At 40.7% G+C, this 19,506-nt stretch overlaps 1 protein-coding gene across 1 annotated transcript in view; it reads left to right on the top strand.

Moving 5' to 3' along the window:
* Positions 1–19,506, top strand: part of LOC103798344 (VPS10 domain-containing receptor SorCS3-like) — a gene marked incomplete at its 3' end in the record, with an annotated part of 107,357 nt that overhangs the window by 68,729 nt on the left and 19,122 nt on the right. The window contains exon 4 of the mRNA XM_009070599.1: positions 12,562–12,720. Coding sequence (XP_009068847.1) covers positions 12,562–12,720 — 159 coding nt within the window. The remainder of the gene's footprint in view (positions 1–12,561; positions 12,721–19,506) is intronic.

Raw genomic sequence — 19,506 nt, 5'->3', positions numbered from 1 at the left:
CCTGCTGGTTTTCTCGGTTAATTCTCTCAAGAAGCAGATGCATTAAAAAACAAACACAGAGAAAAATCCTAGATCCCACTGAACTTCACCCATTGCTCATCACCTGTTTCTAAAAATAAATGCAATTGAGATAATTAACAAAGTGCTCCCATATGGTGTTATTTAATGGGGATGGAAGGGGAAGGGTTAGAAGACAGATAGGTATAAATGGAAACAGATACCCATCTTAAAGGTCTGACATTGAAAGCTGTCATTTCACTGTTCATGAAGAAAAAAAAGTTCATATATTACAAAACTCCAGAATTAGGACTATCTTAGTATACCTTCATGCATCTGTGTTTTGTGTCTTTGCACTTATATATTCCAAGAGTATATACTTGCATTTTTCATGGGTTTCTGAACTCATTTAATATATGTTTGGTTAGTGCTGAGGTAAGTAAGAATGGAAACCTAATGCAGGATTTAATTAGTAAAGATAGGGAATAAAATGAGGGTTGTCTAAGTTAGCTTTATGAAAAATGTTTTGTTAAATAAATTTCATTTTAGCCTTCACAGAGATTGCAAGTTTACTTGATAGGAGTAAGCATGTAGACACAAGATGTATAAGTAAAATAAGAAAAATTGGTCAGACAGCTGCTCTGTCATTTTTCTGTCAAGGATTAGAATTGTGATCCTGAAATCCATGCTTAGATGCTGGTTGGGGCTTTTTGGAAAAAACTTGGCCACTTAAACGAAGGCAGGCACAGATTTTAGGAAAAGGCAACTCAGAATTCAAATCCTGTGACTTATTTTCCATGCATGCTTTCCTGAGGTTGCTTTGTGTGCAAGAGCCAAACAGGTGAGCTGTGTTTGTTGGGTATTGTTTGTGGATGGTAAATGTAGGTGTCTACCACTTTAAGCATATAATTCCCAGGCCCATCATCCAAAAAACCCCCACCTAGCCCTAAAATTGGTTGAGGAGGGTCTCACAGCACTTCATTTGTCTACTGGAATGGTCAGAGCTTCAAATTGTGAGGTAGATAGATGGAGCAACCCAAGCCAATATGTCAGCTTTGTTTTCATAACAAACAATTTTTGGAGCAAAAAGACAGCTAACAGGCAATAGTTATAAGCTTGGCGGGATAATGGTACATGTCTATGCAGGGCTGCCTTTTCTGGCTTCCTAAAAGTCAGTTCATCTCTCCTGTTGCACTCTCTGTCTACTTCACCTTTTATTGGTAGGTTCTAGGCCCTATAGACCCCTAGGTATATTACTAGGTCTTAAAGAGAAGAGATGGGGTAAAACTGGAGTGGTTTTCAGATGTAGACTTCCCAGAGCTGACTGTCAGAAAAAAAGAGGTAGTTTTCTTTAATTTAGCCAGCAAGTGTTAAAGCACAGATCAGAAGTTATAATACCAACTAAAATAAAGCTGCAATTTTGTCATGAAGCATGGCCATTGCTTTTATGAAGGCAGAGTGGACCTGTGTGAGCTTTCAGGGTAACCTGCCTTGGTTACAGGGGAAAGAGGAGCTGCCAAGATGCATCACCTTGTGCAGGGCTGCCTGTATTTACCACCCAGCCTGTCAGCAGGGTGAACAGAGCTGCAGGTCCCAAGGTAGGGCAGGTTTATGAGACTTTCTTCCTTTCTTCATCCTCCCTACCTATCTGTGAAACATGGCCATCTCATTTACGGCTGCAGCTCCAATAATATATTAATTTATGAAGTATGAAAAATGAGGTAGTTTTGAATTAACGAGGAGGGGAATGGTGCTTCACAGACAGCAGGATAATCAATCAACAGTAACGAGTCACCATGTCCTGTTACTAAAAAAGAGGAAAAGTAATAGAATGGGTGGAGAACACTCTTGGAAAAGGGGCAGGTGGGACCATATAATGTGCTGACCTTGATCTTTAGTGATAAGAGCTGGTTCACCAATAGTTATTTTCCTTTGAGGAAAATCCTCCCCCACCCCCTGGCAACCCCAAGCCCCAAACCCAGTAATATGTGGCAAAATATCTTTTCATTTCATTCTTCTACAAAGTGAGGAATGGAGAAGTTTAGCATTTTTGAGTGAATTCTCATTTTTAATAAACTAAATTAGCAGACTCTTCAGGGCACATGCTGCCACAAGTCTCAGTTTTGGCTGTATGTGCACATCTGCCTCTTAGAGTGGAAATGCAGTGCCTCTAATGTCAGCTCTGGTGCATCAATTCTGTGTAAAATGTTTTATCTCAAGCAGCACTGGAAACCCTTCTGTGACTGTGGTAGGATCAGTTTTTCTTCAGCATGGAGCTTCTCTGGGCTAGAACTTAGACAAATACTTCCACATGTCTCAGAGTGCATGAGTCTTCTTTTTGCATCAGTTGGAGTTCATTGCCCTTGACCCTATCTGTCCTAAAATGCCTTTTTTCATTGCGTACAGACAGACCTTGCAGGAGTCCGGAAGTAATGATAGGGATTTTCTAAGTGGTTTACAGATGCAGTTAGAGGAAACTCAGGCTATAGTTTTCTTATAAATCTGGGGAATCAACACTTAGACCAGGCATTATATCTTTGAGGAGAGATTGGTGTTTCATTTTACAGTGGGTCCTATAATATTTTAATTCTCTGTTGTAACAAACTAGGTTGTCCTTTTTCTGACAAAAAAACTTACCTGTTGTCTTTTGCCTCCCTTGGGACCATCTCATAGCAGACCAACATGATCTTAAAATTGACTTCAAGAAAGCACCAAAACTCATGAAGCAACTGTGCTCAGAGATGTGAGCGGAGCAAGGAATGCAGTGCTCAGGACTTGAAAGTCAGTGGAAAGACGTAGTAAACTTGGCAATTTTCTGACTTTGGCCAATTGATTCTTAAATCAATGTGTCATGGCTGTGTTGCAGGTAAAACCTTTGTCCCATCTTCCAATTCCATTTCCTCTTACACTAGTGCTTCAGGACACTGCAGTGAGCAGAGCTCATGTATTTGCATGGAAGCATATGGAAAGGCAAATATGTGATTTTCCCATGGCTGTGGGGTATCAGTGACCCTGTTGGAATAGAACATTGAGGCTGTAGTTTAGAGTCACTGGGGCAGTCTCTCATCTTCTCAGAGTGTAATTGCAGCCATAAACCTGCAAGGACTGTAACATTGGGAACTAATTATTAAATCTAATATAAAATGTCAAAGCTAGTGAGCTGGTAGTTGTGAATCCTGTTCCTAGGTCCTGAACCTTCCCATTTATTGGAATCTCTGTCACCTGAGTTAGCATGCAGAGCTTGCAACCACAGTGGATAGCTGAGAACTGAGTACTACCATGCAGAGCACTGTGATACCATCGGGTTTTATAACATTAACCTTTAACATTTGAGGGCCTCAGCCTTTTATCTAGAGAATGGTAGACCTTCTCCCATCTCTTTGACTTCCTCCATTGGGGACATGTTAGGAAGAGAAGTATATTATTCGGGACAGTGAGGGACATGAGTAATAGATACCAGGTAAGTAAATTGAGATAGATCATAAGCATCTGGATGTGAGCAGTGATAAAGCTGAGCGTTGTACATGTTCTCTCTGCAATCTGACTAAAAAGCAGAAAAATAAAGTGGGTAAGCAAAGGAGAATCAACGATGCATTTAAAATTGTATCCAGGTTTAATGGCCTCAAGGGAGATACATAACACCATTTTTATTTTTCTATAGAGTCATGAAACACTCTACTATCCTCAAATGAAATACACTGCTGTATATGGGCTGCAAAAGTTTACCCCCATGAGTAACTATCCATGCACATCTTTTTGTTTTGTGTAATGGGGCAACTACTGTGAGTAAACTTATACCCACATGTAAAGTGTTCTCCCAAGTGAGACCTATAATCAGAGGAGTGTTTTTATATAAATGGTGTTCTCAGTTCCAGCAGCTGTGGTGCACACAGCCTCTCCTTACTGATAACATTATTTTCTGTAACTATTTCTGCTTACACGGTAAGTTACTATAATGGTGAAAATTACTTTGTAGTTCTATGGAGAATAGCACAACCATGCATTTACTCAAATAGCATATAATTATAACAGTGAATGCTGCTTTTCTCTTTCTGTGAACACAGTTTGGGATCGGAGCTGTTCCCTGTCACTAGAAAAAGCTGGTGGCCACAAGACAATGTGTCAGATGTTGTAACTGCTAGGGCTTTCCTGTGTAGAATGGAGAAGAGTGAAGAAAGGCATCATGCAGAACAATGCTATGCAGAAATACTGCATGGCAGAGCAATATCATAATATAGATCAGAAGCTTTACATTCATTTGGAAGCACTGGTTGGGGCCTAAGGTCACCACTTGAGGTTTCTTCTACTTCTGGTCCAGACCCAGTCATAGAATTGCTGGTCAAACTGGATATACAAAACCAGTCATAAGTGGTGATGTTTGCAGCCCATTTGGATAGTTTGTGGAGGAGAACTATGCATGAACAGGCTGTGACACAGAAAAGCCTTTGGCAAAATAGCTGAACAGCACACAGCACTGAAGTGGCCTCAGGAAGGTGGGATTACTGTGGCAGAGGACTTTGATCTGATGATCTGTGGGGAGCTGGAGGATGTGCAGCTGTAACAAGAGTGTAATGGGCTGGAGTAACCTTGGGTAAATGCTGCTTTGCTGTGACAGTGAAAAGGTTTTACAACCAAACATGTGGCTGTTGCCAATCAGTCAGTCTTTGCCAGGCCAAACACATGCATTTTGGATGGCTTCCATCCCCACTGGCACCTGAAATTTTACAAGCAAATGCTTGCTGTGCCTTGTAATTAAAAGTGAAAAGTACATGTGTCCAGTGCCAAGAAGGCAAGAGAAAGAGGGTTCTGACCTGCTTAGCAACGAAACAAATATAAGACGTTCTGCTTTGTTGGGTCTAGTACGATGGCTTATTCCATTCCTGTGCATGCAAATTGGATCCAGCCTGGCATTTAGCATTGTAGGCAGGTTAGGATGGCAGCCTTAGAGTATCTGTGTTCTTTTCCCAGCTCTGATTTTGCCTAAGTCTTACAGCCATGATATATTTTCATTTCCTACCTGCCAGTGAGGATGGCAGAGTGGTTTTCCTTGAAGAGCTCTTGCTCTATATCCAATTTAGCCCTGATTTTCTCCTGATCCTCAGGGCATCCTGCAAGGTTCATCTGTGCTCTTGCACAGCTGCTGGAGGTGGTGATTAAATGAAGTGCTCTCTCCATAGGGAATGGGGTGTGAGAGCTTGGAAATCTGTGAAGTGTTTTGTTTTGGTATGGCAATTTATGGCAGGTATGGCTGCAGTGCCAAAAGCCTCTTAATTGTAATTATAATCTGGATATAATTGAATATGAGGTTAGCATTGAATTAGAGGTTAGCAAAAGTTAACCAGAGTTACTCACTGTAAACAAGTACAGTGGGCTGATGTACAAGTACAGAGAAGGCAAGGTGGTGCTGATCCTCATTTGATGCACTGCATCAATGCCCACTTCTGTGCTGAAGTATCATAAAAAGACCCTGCTGCTTTAGATTAAAAAAAAAGTTTTAATTTTATAGGTTATAATTTTCTTTCTAGTAACAGTTTTCTTCTTTCATGTACCCTCCATAAAAGGCAAAACATTCTACACAGGACCTGCATGTAACCTGAAGAGCATCATGTGCTCTGATCATTCTCTCTCAGTTCTGCAAAGATCCCCCTGATGCCGGTGTCAGAGATCTGTGCTGTCTTCTCAAAACATTTTAGTGGATTAGAGAGCTGTCAGTCTCCAGCACAGCTGGAAGAGTCTATAGAGGAGGTCCTTCACAGCAGTTGAATGCTTACAGAAACAGCAGTTGACCTCTGGAAAGTTCAGTGACAAGCAATGGGATCCTGCAGAGTAGAGGTTGGTTTGTAATTGCAAAGAAGTCCTAATGGGAAGGAAGTTCTGGAGAGAGGTTAGCATGAAGTACCTGAAATGTCTTGAGAGAGCTATTTGGTTCTTTGGTCATGGTACATATAATGCAGACCCAATGCAAATGTCTCAGGAAACTCTTATTTCATTGCTCAGCTTCTAGGGGTGTCTGAGTAATTTTTCATTATCCAATAATAAATACAGTAGTGAAAGTCACCTTTAACACTTAAAGATTGCTTGGATTTTATGGGATTGTATTGAAGTGAGTGCCAAGGTATAAAAGCCTTATGGTTGAGGTACTTTTATAACACATGCTTCATAAACCCTTATAAAGTGAGTGCAGTGCACTTCATCCTTTAAGATTACAGTGCTATGGTTCTGAAAGTTGGCGATCTGGTGCTATATTCATTAATTAAATCTGCCATTAATGTTAAAATTCAGGCAATAAGAAGTGAAGTTACAAGAAGTTGAAATGGGGTAGGTCCAGACTACCCCTCTCATGAAAGCTCAGTGCACCTTTACTGCTTGGCTGATGCCCACAGGTTATCCTTAACATTAAGGAAGTTTTTAAGACACGTGAGGGAAGAACAAGCTCTGGGTCTGGGCTAATACAAGGGATTGCACTGAGCATTTTTCTTTTGGGACACAAAGTAAGTAATTATGTGAAAGCTGTTGCCCTCCTCATGGCTGTCTTGTCTGGCTTCCCGGAGAGCAGATGTCCCTCTTGTCACAGCTGCTGATCACTAAATAATGGAGTAGATTGCTTTTCTTGTATTTAAATACATAGGATTTCTCTTTTGAACAGATTTTTATCTCTGACATGTCCCATTTTTTTCCTGTCTGACTGATACGCTTGGTGACTGGAAAACAGAGGTTGCTTTCCTTTTCCCCTGATTATTGCAGAGGTCACTATATCTACAGGGCAATGAGCAGTTATTTAGCCTTCTCTGAACATCTTCTGTGAAAATTTGTATAAAGTTAAGGTGTACGTTCTAAACTAAAACAAATCATGAAAGGATCTTTAGCTTAGCTGATTTATATTGCTTTCACTTTTGTTGGTAAGGAAACAGTTACTTGTTACACCAATACTTCTTGGGTTTTTATTTGTCTCTGGGGGGTTGGGGCTGATTTAATTAAACTGAAGTTTTTTAAATTGGACTGACACGTGTTGAGAAAAGAAGAAAAAAAGGATGAGATTTTCTTTGCAGTGAGTTGCACCTGTCCTCCATGGGATTGGCAGAGAAGAGCTTCAGATATCCTGTGTAGCTGTGTGCTAAGAGGTTGAGGTTGTGCTTGTACCTCCAAGGGCATCCTTTAGCCTGCAGGGAAAGTAATTTGTAGTAATGATGCAGGACAGAGAAAGAATGGGAGGAGAATGAATAAACAAGTATTTGTCAGTGAGAAGTTTTAGATGGTCAAACATTTGATCTAAAATGCCTCAGCAGTAAAAATTACTTTTCCCATAAGAGAATTCCAAACTATTCATATTGAACATACTTTTGATGAACTGATGTTTTGAAGGAAGAAAATGGGGTTTGTATCTTTAAGCCTTTAAATGTCATTGGATTTTGGTTTTTCAGTTTCAAAAGGAGAAAAGGACATCATAAATCCAAACAAAGTAAAAATCTGCCGTTTGCATTGACATTTCAGCATAAATTGTTGAAACATCTTGGCTTTTTAAAGTCAAAGCTAATATGGAACTTTGTGGGAATTAGGCTTGGCCTCCTAGGTCTTGTGGGACCATACAATCCTTCAAATGTTTTAAAGCAAATGGAAAAGAAAGACCAAAAATATCTTTTCTTTTTTAAAAAATCAGATTTGTGTTTTCTCCTTGTTGATGTAGATGTAGCCTGGCTTTAGGAAGGATCAAAAGTGTTTCTAAGTTGAGGGGCTAGTGGGAGGAGGCCAAAAAAAACCCAAAAGAAGTCTTTTCACTGAGCACATTCAATACAGAGATCACTATGAAGTGTAAATATGAAAACTCAAGTTTCTGTCTTTGCAGCAGTATTTGTGGTAGAACTCCCTTTTCAGCTGCAGAGGACGATACTGAAGTGGTACAGAGCAAATTCTGATGCTTTGCTAAGGAGCTGGGTTTCTTTTGTAGCTGTAGAGGCTTGTGCAGATTTTTTTTTTTAATGGTGCTTTTTTTTTAAAACCGTTTTATTTCTTTTTAGAATAGCACTTTATATAGGCAAATGAGAATGTGACCGGGACCTCTGAAAAGGATCACTTATGAAAAGTGCATTAAAGTGATGAGAACAATCAGGAGGAAGTACACAATGGTTTAATGCTGTCTACTTATTTCTCAGAACAAAAGGCATTTATGTGAACCTGTCTTCTTTATTCATTTACTAGGATGCTTCCCACTAATGTAGCTCAATGGTACTACTGCTACTGATACTGTACCTATAAAACTGCTCTGTTCTGGTTTAGAGAAGCACTTGGGTAATTTAAAGTGAAAATTTATGTTGGTTGAGAAAAATAAAAAGATTCATTGAAAGCATATTAATGAAATTGCTCTTTATGTGGCATGTTGTTTTGTTGTTTTTTTGTCCAAAGTTGGTTTATTAACAAATTCAGCTGTGTACAAAACAGATCTCTGTTGTGTTGGGATAACACAGAGCCAGGGAGCAAGAGTGGTGCTAAAGCTTTTGAATCTGATGCTATGGATACAGGTAATAACATTATGTGTGTTCTTGTGCCTCAGGTGCAGAAGAGGAAGGATAGTGGTAATGTGCCAAGCTAGCCAAGCTGTGAAGGGTACTGAGGGAAGAACTAAGTGCCAAGCTACAGGGGATTCTTTGGCATAAGTGCAGTAGACAGATTCAGGCAAATACAAGCTCTGGCTACCTGTAGCTCTATACCTGTAGAGTCTAGGTGTAATGTAGCATTGTGCCTGTGAGAACTGTGCTAGTTCATTTCTGGTACAGTTTAGTATTCCAGATCATAGTTGTCTTTGTGCCTGACTAGCTTGGAGAAGACAAAGAGAAATGTGTGACCATCTTAACTCATCCACCTGCACATAGCCTATGTGAAAGCAATACTGATGGAAGGTGCTAGTATTAACCCAGTGACACACCTGGAAATTTAATCAGGGTAGCAGGAATTCAGATTCATAATTAGTTAGTTATTAGCCCCATCAGAGGGCAGGTCTTTCTAGTGGCTTTGTGCTATTCCTTCCTCCTCACTTCTGCATTTGTTCAGAGCTCCTTTAAGGGTTCTACATGCTCTCCAAAAAATGTGAATTACTCTTAACTAATACTGCGGTTGGTGTACTTAATATATCATGTCAGGTATAGGTATGACACCTCCCCTCCTTGTTCTTTTTGCCTGTAGCTTGTGCTGTTTATTTCCTGGAATAAATTGCCTTGAAGTGTTCAGAGCTGGATATGTTTTCTGCTCGTGTACTGAAGATCTCAGTCCATTCATTGTAGTTAATATTGTTCTTGCAAGGTGGTCTCTCCATACCATCTTCCTTCTGTGTGCTTCCCCAGCTGGTGTCTGGTGTTCTGCCCAACTGAAGTCCATTCAAAACAGCTCTGTATGAGTCATCACTGTCCCCAGATCTCCTACTTTGAAGGAGATGCACCATGTCCCAGACAGCCTCTTACTCTGCATCCATTCCTAAGGAACTACCTGAAGCTCAGTCTGATTTTCAGCCTGGTTTGTCTTGTCTGGTGCTTGCCATTCATTGTTCACTGAATTCTGGAGGTCAGGAAAACATATGCAGCATAAACCACCTTGTCTCAAGTATGTTTCCAGGGACTTACCCGTAGCAGTAACCAATTCTGCCTCCTCTTCCCCTCTCCACTTAAACTAGAGAAGACAGCAACTAAAAATAATATTTTATAGATGTGGGTATATATATGTATATATGTGTGTATATATATATATATATAATCTAGATTGTAGCAAGGTCAAATGTAATTTCCTTTTAAATAAAGACTGCCATTTAATGTAATATTATAGAAAATGATTAGATCTTAAAACCCTATAAATTACATTTGACAACTCTCTGGTGCTCCTTTGCTATTCCTTATGGCAATTATAAATGGCAACACAGCATGCTGGCAGAAATGCTCATTCTGACTGGAGTTTGTTTATTGTCTCTTAATGAAAAGTGATTAATCTAAATCACTTACCAGGGTGGATCCTTTGTCCTGCTCCAATAATGAGAAGAGGTGGTTTCAGGCCTTTGACAAATGTCTTGCTATTTCCCCTGCTAAAAGTCCTCCTCCCTCTGTAGCTTCCAGGAAAAAAACAAAGCCCAGAGTCTCTCACTCTTCTTTTCTGGCTTGCCACGTAACAAACCTCGGTGCCAGTCCTAGCTGCATGGCTGCTGGTGGTCTTTTGTTTTTCACTCTGATTGAGCCTCCTGTTTCTTCCATCCTGCTCTGTGTAGGATCAGCCTTGCCTAAGAGGATAGATGACAACAGAGATGTTGATATGTTCATTCCTCCATTTGAAGAATGGAGAGTTGATATTGGAACTGGGTGAAGGTGGCAGGGGCAGTGTGTGACTTATGTGGTGTCACTTACCACTAGGTATGACTATTAGACTCTTCCCCCTTTCCTAGCTTGATGGTTGTATTATCTGATCTTCAACCACTGTTACACAACCAGAACAAACTGCCCAGCTTTGTGAACCATCTGGTGGAAATACCACCTCTTCTGTCTCATCTGACCCGTTTCCTGAACTATCCACTGAAGTGTTGCAGATCACATATGAAAGGGCAGAGTGGATGTTTTGCGTGTGTATCACTTCAGGTTCATGCCACTGTTAGCTGTCTTGTGCTCCTTATTTGGGGGCAGAAATCCAACAGTGACCTTTGAATATACAGCACTGTTAGCTTCATAGCCTTTTATGACATCAGGTGGAAAATATTTTTATTTCTGAAGTATGTTTTATTTTAAAGATTTCTCTGGATTATCTTGTTATATGGGCAACCTTACATCCTTCATCCATTCTGCAGAAGCAAGTGGTTTTTACTGAGCTATGTTACAGTTCTCTTATAAGCAATATGCTTTAGATGATGAGGGGTATGCTTGGGGAACAAAATGTCCTTTCAGTCTAAGTCACAAGTGACAGAAAAAAATATCTTGAAGTAGTGATGAACCCATTACTGTTTGGGGAAAAATGAAATAGATATTTTGATCTGATTAAAAAGAAGAAATGTACCAAAGCTTCCTTCTAGGTGGAAACCTTTGAGACCTATTCTCAAGGCTAATTCCCAGGGTGTCAGTTGCCTATGGGAATGTTTCTAAATCCCCAGACTGTGCACCAGGGCACAATGCAAGTGCACATCTTCAGGACTTGTGTGGCTTCCTGTGGGAATGTGTGGAGATTGTCTTTTGGGGCTGGGAAGTGATATATGTGAGGGATGTTGAAGGAGCTTTCAGCTCAAGCTGGATTCATAGAGATGGCTTTACCCTGGGAAAATATTCAGTTCTAGTTCAGCTTTTCATTTCTTAATGGAAAGCATCAGAAACCATTTATGTTATATTCACTTTCCCTTGGTGACTTCGCAGAGTTAATGAGGTGCTTAAGATTAAACAAGCACTGAATTTTTTTTGCTTGATCAACGTCTAGCATACCAAGGGTCTCACCATTCCTTGTAACTGATTTTTGCTGTCGAAATTAATGTGTTTCCCTATCGCAGTCTTGAAGATGGAGCTCTGTGAAGCTGGATAGGAAAAGTTACCATGGACATGAGAGTGTAACAAAACTGCAGCAGATCTCAGCTAGCTGATCATTCTACAGTGAGCTAAAAAAGGCCATTCCTGCATCTGTTTTCCTGCGGAAAGACAGTTTCTATATTTGATTCAGCTGCTGTATCAATAACCTCCTGCATTTAGAACAGTTCTAATTTATTTCCCACTGTTTGCCTTTATTTTATGGTACTGGCATTTGCTTTAATGTGAAGTCGTTTTCTCCAGATGTTAATGAGATGGTGTTAATGTTTCCACAACATTTTTCTTGATAACGTTTATGTAGGGCATGCTGTCTGATAGTGTGGAATCAACCCATTTTAAAATATTGGTAATAATTTTCTAATTAAAATTAGAGGCTCGGAAGTGTTTTCCTCTCTGTACAAATTGAGGTCATACACTTTCCTATGCTTGGTGAAAATTATGTTTGCACTGAGTGAATTAATATCTCTTACTGAACAAATTGGAAGTGTGATATATGAGATCATGTATCAGTGTTTGCTCATGTGCACATGGACTATCTTCAGATGCCAGCAGCTGATCCAGGTAAGTATTCTGTATTTCCAGTGAGGTGATACTTTCACTCATAGCTTGCAAGCTGCCAAATAATGAGCCTTAAATCTCAGGAGTGCTCTGTTTACTTCTGGGGAGAGGATTCCACGTCTGGTAAAGAGAGGTGGTAGGGTAAAGTGTACAGGAAAGCCTGGTGTGGCTGTCTGAAGTTGTTCTATGCAACAAAAATCAGCTTTGATACCAACACAGCATTTTTCATTCTTGCAGAGCTTTCTGATTTTATCTGGATAAAATTAAAATGAAAAAAGTGAATTGCCAAAAAGAAAAAAGAGAAACTGAAACACTAAAAAACATCCTATTTGGGAAATTCTATGGGCTGTTACACTGCTGAGTGATGTTCTGAATGCATCTAATAGGAGTCAATGTTGTATGACCTCACTTTTAAATGATGTTCAGTTTCACTTTTCCATTAACACTCTTTTCTCTCCATTTTTCTATTTAGATCATGCTGCTTAGTGATCCAGAGATTGAGAGCAGCATCCTCATCAGCTCTGATGAAGGGGCTACCTACCAGAAGTACCGTTTGAACTTCTATATCCAGAGTTTGCTCTTCCACCCCAAGCAGGAGGAGTGGATCTTGGCCTACAGTCTGGATCAAAAGGTGAGCAACTGATTTCATGTTTCACTGATTATGAACCAGGAGTTGAAGGGAATGGTGTCTAGTTTTGTGCACTTTCACAGATGATGTGAAGAAATTATGGTGTGCTTAGCTGTTCCTGCTTTGCAGGTTTAACTGTACTCAAAAGCCACACAGTGAGTCCACAACAAGCTTGCTAAAGGGAGCTGAGTGTTACAGTGATCATGATGGGTGTGGAAACTTAGTAGTGTTGATGTTACAAAAGATGAAAAGAATTTGAGGTTTAACATGAGATATGGAGCTTTTCTAAAAATCTATTGATTTGTAGAACCTGATTGCTGAGCTGTCACTGAGGATGGAGCACTCTGGCTGAGCTGGTCTGTAATAGCTGTCTGTTGAGCCTTGAGGGGTGCTCATTCTGCTTGCAAACTGAACTTGGTTATCTGGAAATCAGGGAGTAGCAACAGATTGCAAACTTCTCTGTGCCACTTTTAAGTCACTCTGCAGTGCCTTCTGTTAGTGAGACAGCTCTTAAGTCAGTTACTTTGTCCTTAGGAAGTTAGCTCTTACATAACTCTCATCTGTCTTGAAAGGTGCAGAGCAGAGCACGTGTGATGTGATAGTAAAGTGCTGTGACTAAGGAGCTGTGTACTTCAGTTCTGGAGCAGCAGTCCCCACTGCAGCCCAAAGCTGCAGTGACATAGACCAGATGATCAAGTTGAAAAATTTAGAAAGCTTAAAACATGCCGAGCTTTTATCTTTCCTCTTTTATGTTTCTGTCATCCCTAGACTCTGGAAAGCAAAAACATGCTGAACAGCCACTAAGTTTTTCTCATTGTGATGGGTTGACCCTGGCTGGATGCCACATGCCCACCAAAGGTGCTCTATCACTCCCCTCCTCATCTGGACAGGGGACAGAAAATATAACCAAAAGTCTGTGGGTTGAGATAAGGGCAGGGAGAAATCACTCAGCAATTACTGTCACAGGCAAAACAATCTCAGCTTGGGAAAATTAATGGAATTTGTTACCTAGCAAATCAGAGTAGAGTAATGAGAAATAAAAACTAAATCTTAATACACCTTTCCAACACCCCTGCCTTCTTCCCAGGCCTGACTTCACTCACAATTTTCTCTGTCCTCTGTCCCCCGCAACACAGGGGGAAAGGGAATGGGGGCTATGGTCAGTTCATCACATGTTGTCTCCACTGCTCCTTCTTCCTCAGGGGGATGACTCCTCACATTCTTCCCCTGTTCCAGTATGAGGCCCCTCCCATAGGAGACAGTCCTCTGCAAACTTTTCCAGTGTGGGTCCTTCCCACAGGCTGCAGTTCTTCATGAACTGCTCCAGTGTGGATCCTTTCCATGGGATTCAGAAAACAGACTTCAGGAACAGACTGCATTAGTGTGGGCCTCCTGTGGGATCACAAGTCCTGCCAGCAAACCTGCATCCTCTTCTCTCCTTCTGTGGTTTGAGGGGTCAGCCTGGCTCAACATGGTCTTCACCAGGGACTGCAGGGGAATCTCTGCTCCAGCACCTAGAGCACCTCCTCCCCTGCCTTCTTCACTGACCTTGGTGTCTGCAGTGCTGTTTCCCTCACATATTCTCATTCCTTTCTGTCTGAAGTTGCCAGGTGCTTTTTTTTCCCCTCACTTCTTAAACATGTTACCCCAGAGGCACTACCTGGGCCAGTAGTGGGTCCTTCTTGGAGCTGGCTGGCATTTGCTCCTTGGACAGCTTCTAGCAGATTTTCTCAGAAGCCACCCCTATAGCCCCTTCCCTGCTAGCAGAACCTTTCCACACAAGCTAAATACATGCATTAATCTGTCAGGTATGGGTATGTGTTCTGGGTGGGATTTTCAATTTCTGCAGTTATTTTTGAAGTTTTCTAAACTAGTCAGTCTCACATCCCATCTGTAAGAACAATATAGCTAAAATATACTACCTCTGTATTTGACAGAATTTCCTTTGAAAGCCTAGTGCAAGTCTTTACCAAAGTAGCTCCTGAGAGAACGATCAAATAATCTCCTACCTCTCTGCTTCCCAATGCATCCTTTCCATCCACTTGTTAACAGAATGCTATGGCAGGCAGGTGGTTTGCTGCTATGCTACTGATGATGCTTGAGTGACATTTGCAAGAACAAAGCTATTGTAAATACACTCCTTTCGTAGTATCAAGTCCTTACTGTATGAAGGAGTTAGTCAAATGTCAGATAGTTTTTTACACTAAGATGTTCAATGTAACACGGATTTTGAAGTAGGCTAGAAAGACCAATCTGTTTATTTGATGTCACAGAACTGTTTGATGCCACTTTGCCACTTTTAAACTAGAGGTAAAGATTTTGCATCATACTGGTGTTTATACAAAGACGGCCTTGAAAGAAAGAGGCTCATGGATGTGAGAAGCCAGATGTGACATACTGAGTATGCGTTTGCCAAGAGATCCATCTGTAGTGAGTGCAGAGCATCTGCTCTTGGGTTAAAGCACTGTACTTCTATTTCCAGTGCTTTGTAGTGTTTTTATGATGTTAGCCACTGGAAGGAGAAATCAAAATACAAGGTATGCACATGCAGTTGACTGTAAGGTGGTAATTACATTCCCCTGGTCTGGTACAGCTTTAGTGGGCTAGGAGCACTTTTGCTTCTGCTCCTTCAAACTAATGCACCTGCATGCACACTTCAGCTGTTCTCTTTTGCTGGGAAGAGAGACGAGGAAAATGAACTGCAAGCTAAAAACATCCTGAAGCTGTTTTCATTTTTATCCCAGGAACTGAACAAAATTGTCCACAGTATAAGAGGAAAGATGAGGTGGCCTGCCTGCAGCTTGTTGGTCAAATGGTAATGGAGCAATGCAGAGTTCAGGCTTTTTCTTTACGTCTGCCTTTGCATTCAAAGCCACTTGTGATGCTTTTCTTCACTGTCTAGAAGGATGGCCTGAAGTACTGGTTGAAAATTACTCCTAGAGTGGAACCATGGAGCAGCACCTTTCCTAGTTGAAGCATTTGCTTAACATAACCCAGGTATAGACTGTGCTCAGCCACATCTTTGCTTAGTAAGAGTTGTAAAAGAACTGTCACTCTGGCTCAGGATCATGCAGCTTCACTGCATTTACAGCTGATACTGAGATAATGGACAGTGTTGTTAGAATGTGACTGCAGTGCTATGTGAAATCCCAGATGAAATATTCTGAGAGGTCAGTGTAATACATTCCTGCATGTCTGGAAACAGGAGTACTGCCACAGTGGAGTGGGAGCCAGAGGTCAGCTATGTTAGGTTAGGCCAATGCAAGAAGAAAGTGTCTTTTAGGCTAGAAGTCCTATATACATAAGATTCATCAGGTCTTTTGCATCTTCATACAACTGTTGTGGTTGTTCTCCTCTCTTTTTCTCTAGGAGCCAGATCTGGATCTCACACGTTCCCACACTGCTGTTGCATACCTTCTCTCCTGGCTGTGGTTATGGGATCATGCCAGTGGGGCCATTTGATCTCTCTGCTGCTCACCAGAAAAGAGATATCAAAAGCTCCTAAAATAAGTGATTAGAGAGGCTGCAGTAATGCTCTGCAGGTGGGACGAGGCTGTCCAAAAGGATGCCATGCTGTCAGGGGCTAATTGTCCACCTGCAGCCTAGTTCTGCTGGTACTCCTGTCCTTTATTTTTGTGCCCATTTTCCCATGAGGCAGCATGAAGTCACCTGGCACAAAATAGGTGGAGCTGGATCAAATAGTGCTTGATTTCTCACTTCATGTGTCCTGTTTTTTGGGTTACAACTGATTTGATTTGATGCATGAGAGGGCAATAAAATAGAAAGTTCATCATTAGTCTGTAACCTGCAGGTAATATTCATCCACAGATACTGTGACAAAGAAGGTGCTGATCAAAGTCAGTGACTTGCTGTATGCTCAGTGGTGCAACCACTGCTATAGTGGGAGACTATACTTTTCCATATCTCTAAGCTTTAAAAGTGTGTTTGGCCCTTAAACTCTATTTTAACGATTACTTTAAAGGCAGATTTAAAAATTCAAATAACTCTGAAAACAAATCAAGTACATTTTGACTCCCAGCAGCAGAAACTATTAAGATCTAATCCATTCCCTCATAACTGTGAATGTGCAAACAAGTCGGCCAATTTAATTTAATTTCTTAGATTAAAATACATATTTCAGATTCATATTTATCTCATTAGATTTCTTTTAAAATAATAAAAGTATGGTGTCATAAGCAGGCTGGGGTCAACTTGGTAGTTAATGAGAATGATGAATCTGAAAATCCATTTTGCCTAGTATGTTGTTCTACACAGTAAAATGAAATATCAACAGCTAGTGCCCTACAAATAATGGGTTTGGTCACTGCCTAGATCTAAAGATTTTAAAATAGTTTTGTGTATGGCAATAGAAAACCATATCAAAGTTTTTGAGTGAAATAAAAATAGTCAGTGTTGTAGATCTTCCCATTAGAAAGTTTTCCCGTAAGGTCTTCTGACCTACAGTTCCATGGCTATGATTCAAGCTTCTTTCCTAATGATTGTTTTATTCTAAGTATCCCTTCTTCTTTTTAGCTAACTTCTACACATTTGACAACAATATTAAGCTATTTATCCAGCTGATGAAAAAACCAACCAACCAACTTAAAAAAACTAACACATTGTGAATTCTATCCTCTTAACAGAATTATTTTCTGTTCCAAGTTGGTGTTTTAGAAGGTGTATTTCTTATTCCAAGACCACCTTTTTTAAGAGAAGGAGCCCATCTCTTCTCAACTTCTCTGTGAAATATAACTTCATAGCTGAGAAAGCCAAAGACTGAAATAATTGAATGCAACAACAGTTTGGTCACAAAATCATAGGATCACAGAATATTTAGAGTTGGAAGGGACCCACAAGGGTCATCTAATCTAACTCCTGGCCCTGCATTAGGGCCTCCCCAAGAATCACACCATGTACCTGAGAGCATTGTCCAAGCACTTCTTGAACTCTGCCAGGCTTGGTGCTGTGACCGCTTCCCTGGTCTGAGAGAAGAGCATTTTTCTAGTATCTAACCTAAACCTCCCCTTACACAGCTTCAGGCCATTCCTTTGGGTCCTGTCACCAGTTGCCAGAGACAAAAGATACCAGCGACTGCCACTTCCCCTCCCCTTGTGAGGAAGTTGTACAGAGCGATGAGATCTCCCCTCAGTCTCCTCTCTTCCAGGCTGAACAGATCAAGTGACCTCAGCTGCTCCTTGTATGGCTTCCCCTCCAGGCCCTTCACCATCTTTGCAGCTCTCCTTCAGACACTTTCTAATAGCTTTATATCTGTCTTATATTGTGGTGCCCAAAACTGCATGCAGTATTTTAGGTGAGGCAAATCTTTTATTATCACTACTACATGGGTATTGTCCCTCTTTTTCCTGCTTTGGGCAGTTCCCAGGAGAAGATCAGTGAGGTGGAGCTCAGCAGGCTTTCTGAAAGATATTTTGCTGTGTGGCTGCTGGTTGCTTTGTTCATTTAAAGACAAATCACAGTTACCATTTGTTTTCTCTTTGGAGTATCCAAAGAGTTATTGACGATACTACCTCACTATGAGTCAACACAGCATATCATTCCTGTTCTTAAGTTTTATAGCCAATAATGACCCTCCTCTGCCTTCCTAACTATCTTGTATCATCTAATAAATGCATTGTGGCTGGGCCAAGAAATCTGTTTGTGTGGGCATGAACATACAGCGAGATCTTAGTCCCTGATGTCATCTCACAACATATAAAGCATAGGCAGGAGGAACTTTTGCAGGGCTCTAAGCAAGCATGGGTGGATGTACTACTCTCTCCTGAGCAGTCATGTGACCTTGTGCAATTTGCAGGTCCTGGGAGATTAATTGCATCTTGTGAGTTGAAAATCTTGGATCTCTTCCCAGTAGCTTTGTGTGTGTGTCTACTTTATTGATAAAATAGTGCAGTCTGATGTGTGCACATGTTGGTTTTGTTAACAGCCCCTGTGGCCTTTGACAGAAGGTAGACACTATGTAAATGTTACAGCCATTCTGCTGCAAGTCGGAATGGATCTCACTAGTAGTGTCTGTATTGGCACTTGGATGTATCACCCAATACAAAGGAAAAATGGGGCTTCATCCTCCAATTTTCTAGGTTTTTTTTCCAGAAAATATATAGGAAGCCATTTTAAACAATCCTTACATCAAAGTGTGGTGGGAAAGGGAGTATATGAAAAAGGTGTGATACTGTCTGTTGGAAAGTATGAGAAACTGCTTTGTGGAGTTCTGTGAAAGCTCAGAGTCTACCAGCATGTACTTAAGGTACAGTTTTTGTTGCTGCCATTCACAGCAGCTGGGGATGAATATCTTGAATTGATCTTGCATTTCTGATAACTAATATTTTAAGTACCTGAACATTTGTCTTATTTATCTAAGGAACCAACTAATTCTCAATAAGCAAAGCTTTCCATATCCCAATACCTCTCTAGGGAATGAATCAGTCTGGAGGTGAAAACGGAAGGGAGTTTCCAGCTCCATTGAGTTACTCTGAGAATGACATTGAAACTTCTTTCAGGGCAACATGCACAACTCTCTATTTATTTCAAAGAGGAAAATATGAGGAAATAGGGACAGAGATATTTAAAATATTTCAAATCACCATTTTTAATAGAAAAAAATAACCCCAGATACGCAAGGAGATACAATTCCATGTCTTCCTTACAGGCCAAACTGGCTTGAAACTTGTTGGAAATAGGTAAGAGGCTGAATAATCCCATAACAGACCAATTTAAATTCCCCAGCTACACCATTATGAATTTGGGAACAGTGAATAAGTTTAGCAAGGAGTG

Source organism: Acanthisitta chloris, unplaced genomic scaffold (genome assembly GCF_000695815.1).
Source record: "Acanthisitta chloris isolate BGI_N310 unplaced genomic scaffold, ASM69581v1 scaffold17442, whole genome shotgun sequence".
NCBI lineage: Eukaryota > Metazoa > Chordata > Aves > Passeriformes > Acanthisittidae > Acanthisitta > Acanthisitta chloris.
The sequence above is the reverse complement of the archived record's forward strand: the minus strand, read 5'-3'. Positions and strand labels throughout refer to the sequence as shown.